Source organism: Colobus angolensis, unplaced genomic scaffold (assembly GCF_000951035.1).
Source record: "Colobus angolensis palliatus isolate OR3802 unplaced genomic scaffold, Cang.pa_1.0 Scaffold11, whole genome shotgun sequence".
Taxonomy (NCBI): Eukaryota; Metazoa; Chordata; class Mammalia; order Primates; family Cercopithecidae; genus Colobus; species Colobus angolensis.
This window is the reverse complement of record NW_012112030.1, coordinates 5,112,788-5,117,179: the sequence shown is the minus strand read 5'-3', so window position 1 is coordinate 5,117,179 and position 4,392 is coordinate 5,112,788. Positions and strand designations below refer to the sequence as shown.

At 34.4% G+C, this 4,392-nt stretch overlaps 1 protein-coding gene across 1 annotated transcript in view; it reads right to left on the bottom strand.

Annotated features, from left to right (window-relative positions):
- Positions 1 to 731: 731 nt before the first annotated feature.
- KLRB1 (killer cell lectin-like receptor subfamily B, member 1) overlaps positions 732 to 4,392 on the bottom strand; it is a 13,322-nt gene continuing 9,661 nt past the window's right edge. Inside the window, exons 2-5 of the mRNA XM_011953208.1 lie at positions 3,252 to 3,350; positions 2,474 to 2,548; positions 1,207 to 1,361; positions 732 to 867 (exon numbers count right to left, since the gene is read on the bottom strand). Coding sequence (XP_011808598.1) covers positions 748 to 867; positions 1,207 to 1,361; positions 2,474 to 2,548; positions 3,252 to 3,350 — 449 coding nt within the window. The 3' untranslated portion in view covers positions 732 to 747. The remainder of the gene's footprint in view (positions 868 to 1,206; positions 1,362 to 2,473; positions 2,549 to 3,251; positions 3,351 to 4,392) is intronic.

Genomic DNA, 4,392 nt, shown 5'->3' with positions numbered 1-4,392 from the left:
AAGTTCTTTACAGAAATGTGGTTGAAGGCCTACACATTTTTGCTTGTGAGGGAAGAAAATACCCTACCTTTTTCTGCAAAATGATCCACGAATTCTGCTAAAATATGAAATTTGCCTGTGTTGCATCAACGCTCATAGTACGTTGATGGTAATTTTGACCATCTTACACAAGATAAAAGCACGTAACACTGAAGAGAAAACAGCAAACAGCTCTTTTGTGGCTTATACAGGTTTTCATCACATCCTCTCATGTATCTCTGCCTTTCACACCAGTGGTTCAAATATACTGCAATTTTTGTCACAACGTGGGTGTCTGGGTTCCACGCTCTGATATTTACTATTTTTTCGCTTCTTTTAATGCCAGCTGTGACCCACTAAATTGGTCTCAGTACCTACTAATGTATATTTTCCCACAGTTTGAAAAATACAATGTAAGACATTTTGTGTGCCAGTGGTCTCCAGATAATCACTATTTTTAATTTAATGTGCCCCTTCCAAATAAGTTAGTCTATTTCCTGTCCCCTAAAACTCCATTGCAGATAAATATATATTTTCTTATAAAGAGCTGATATATTTTCATATAGAAAACTTTCCAACCAACTTTGAAATCATCCATCTTCTTAGCGTATTCTGAACCTCTGGAGAGTTTTTAAACCAAATTAAAATTACCAAACTCAATCTTCAGTGTTACCATTTTGCAGTGTAAACCTGATATAAACTGAATATTAAAATTAGCTCATCTAATACTCACTCATTAGAACTTAAAAAAGAGCCATTTATCCACTTCCATTTCTTCTCTGATAACGAAAAATTTAATCCAATCCAAAATGCAATTGCTTTGTCGTGTATCAGGTTCTGTGTGCGTGTCTATAAATGGAACAGAAGAATATTAAATCTGCTCATCTATTCTTGGTTCGATCCCCTAACACCTAGTTGAAGCATCACCTCATCTCTGAAGTCTTTCCTAACTCCTTGTCAGCATTAATTATTCCTTCTTTGTGATATTTCTCTCTCTGTTTTTATTTTTATTATTGTATTCATCACCTTGTATTTAATTATTTTTTTACATATCCACTTAGTCATTCAAATTGTGAAGTCAAAGTCATCACTTCCATTACGTAAAACCCCTGGGCTAATGCACAGACGTATTGGTATGGTTTAAAGAAAGTGTTAAGTTTTATTAAGGTATTTTTTTTAATGATTTACCAATTCATCCTTATCTTGAATAAGCAGCAAACTGGATTCTTTGGTGGAACAATCAGCTAGACTGTTATTCCAAGGGTTGACAGTGTGAGAAAATAGCAAGCATTTCTCTTGGACTTGCTGCCAATGTATTGGGCAGTTTAAGAGATCCGGTCTTTCTAAAGTGAAAAACGGAAATAAGAAATAAATGTTATATTTCTAACCTATCCCTGACACACTACAACCAATCACACACACGTATCATCATAAATGTTCAAAGTTTTATATTATCACTGTGAGAAAAATGAATTTGTTATAAAGTTGAGGTTTTCAAGACCTACTGTTCATTCTGGTACCAAGAATTGGGAATTAGTGACCAGTTATCTTGAGCATAAATGGAATCATAAAATATTGAAGTAGGAAAATACCATCAGAATAATTTAAACTGCCACATCTTACATTTTAAGACAGTGAGAGACAGAATAACTTGTTTAAGTTCAGCCAGTCAGATGAAATATTTCTGTTTCTCAGTTTCCTTAAATTCATCACCAGTGCCTATTCCACTACACAGGCAACAATATAAAACTCATGTAAAAAGTGCTGATTTTAAATGATGCACAAAATGCATAGCAAATAATTATTTTCACTAAATTAATGAGAAATACCATGGAGAAAAAAGTATAAGAAAATTTCTAATTGCTGAATGAGGTATTTACCTACTTAATGTGATCTATTGGATAGAATTTTCCAGAGGGACTTTCAGGTTTTCTTAAAACTTCCATTCTGTGAGAATGTGAACACAGATCATACTCCACTACAGTCACTCAACAACAGTCACCTTTTTTTATTAACACACTCTGGAACAAGACTAATGTGGCTGCATGGTGAGGAAATATAATAAGTAGTAAAGAATTCGTTCTATGTTTAAGTTCTATCAATTATCTTCAGGCCAAACTTGACAGCTCACTAAGATAATCAAATATTTCACATATTTTCCTATCAACAATGGAGTATCCTAGCAGAGGCTTCTCATGAGGCAGCATGCTTTGCTGGTTAAAACCTTAGGTTCAGAAGTCAGACCACGTATGTATAATTCCCAGCCTCCTCACTTGGTGCTTATGTGACCCTCAGCAAGTTGTTGAATCCTTTTGTGCCTCAGTTTTCTAATTCAGAAAAGCAGAATGATAAGAATATCTTAACATATGGATTGTGATGAATTGTACCAAAGGTAACACATGAAATCTACCAAATATTAATTGTTATTCTTAGGAAATTCAAGCCACACAATTACCTGTTGTTTTAGTCCTGTTCTGTTGGATGTCCACACTGCATTTTCCTATTGATGATATCTGTAGTAAGGATATCACTAGTACATAACGAAAAACAGTTAAGAGTATTAAATGCTGAAATGTGTGGTGGAGTGGACATATTACATTTGTTACTTCAGGAAACTAAATAATCTCAACAAGCTTGAATATGGACAGAAGATAAAAGTATTAGCAATGTGGTAAAAAAAAAGAAAAAAAAGGGTCTCACCTACAGGAAGCATACAGAAACAAATAAGAAAAAACAAAACAAGTGGACTCACACAGGCATTAGGTTGCCTGTGTCTACTAGATAAGTCAATCTAACGGCATTACTTAAGCTCTTAAATTGCCTACAGTCTCACCCGAACTTTATCATCTTCAAAATGAGTCTAATTGTGCCTGTTCCAAGGGAGAGATTGTCTGCTGCAATCTGGAATTTTAGTAGGTACATAATAAACCATAAATAACTGGAAATGTTTCTTTTCTTTGTTATCATCTTTGTGGCACAATTGTGATCTTTTTCAAAAGTTCTTGGGCCACATATATAATACCCTGTGATAACTCTCAGGGCAATTAGGAAGACAAATATGAAACGCTGGTATCCAAAGTGGATATGGACTGATGGTTAGAAGCTTTGCTTCATGACTTTTTATTCATTGATCTTTCACTAAGATTGTGGTGGCCAAATTATGCTGAGATGCTCTAAGATACATGATGGAAGTAGAGTAAGTATTACGCAACAAATGATGTTGTCTCACTTACCTGAAAGGCTCAACCCAGTAACAACCAAGACAAGGAGAATAATCCCAGCACAGCTAAGTTTCAGGGCAAACTGATGCCAAGGTGAACCCTGACAGACATCTGAGAAGTTAAAAAGAAAAAAAAAACAAAAACAAACAAACAAAAAAACCCAGAAAACCTCAGTTAACTCAGTGGAGTACATCTGACACAAAAATGTACTTGGGATAACATAGGGACAATTAGATTCAGCTTAGGGGATGGGGGCAGGGAACAACCTGTATCCATCATTGTAAAAGAAGAATCCTGCAAGATGGATTCTTAGATCCAACAGAGTTTGCTCATGGATAAAATACGAACACTTATGCATGTGTGTATACAAAGGATTGGCATAAGAATCAAATGAGATAGGTAGAAAGATGTTTTGAAAATTACCAAGTGCTATACAAAAATGAAGTGCATGTCTTAATGTAGGTAGTAAGTCAAAGCATTTCGTCCAAGAAGGACGACCTTCATTTAGTCAAGATATTTTTTGAGGCTCTATTTTGTGCCAACCACCATGTTAGGTGCTGGTGATATACAGAAATTCTGTTTTTGGACATGGAATTCTGTGCTTTGCTGTTGCCTAGAACAAACATCTCCAAGCTGGGTCAAATATATGGCCATCAAAGAAGAAGGTTTTGTGACTGTATATCATTTTCAATATTATCACTAGTATAACATAACATGCGCTTATGTCTACAACATTGCATTGTCTAAACCGAGCGTCAGATATCTCTGCTTTTCTCTGTGATCATTTCAATTACTATATAATGAGTCTCCCATGTTCTTCAGAAGTTATGATTATATCGATGAAATGTTATAAATTCCTCACGACTTTTTCAATATATTTTGCTCTATATCTTTGAAAACATGAATTAATAGAAAAAATAGTAAAGAGAGACTTACTTATAAAACTATTCTGGAGAAACATGGGGACATAGCTTCCAAAATTAAATCAACTCTGATAAGGAATTATTCTGGTAGTATATGCCTCAGTTACACTGCTAGAAGTTGTACCTAAATAGCTTCCATATCTCTGATTTAATTGTAAGACTCCCTCTGCTCTCATTTGGTTTTTAACATATTAGATCTATTATAATTATAAATTACTTTATAAATTCTA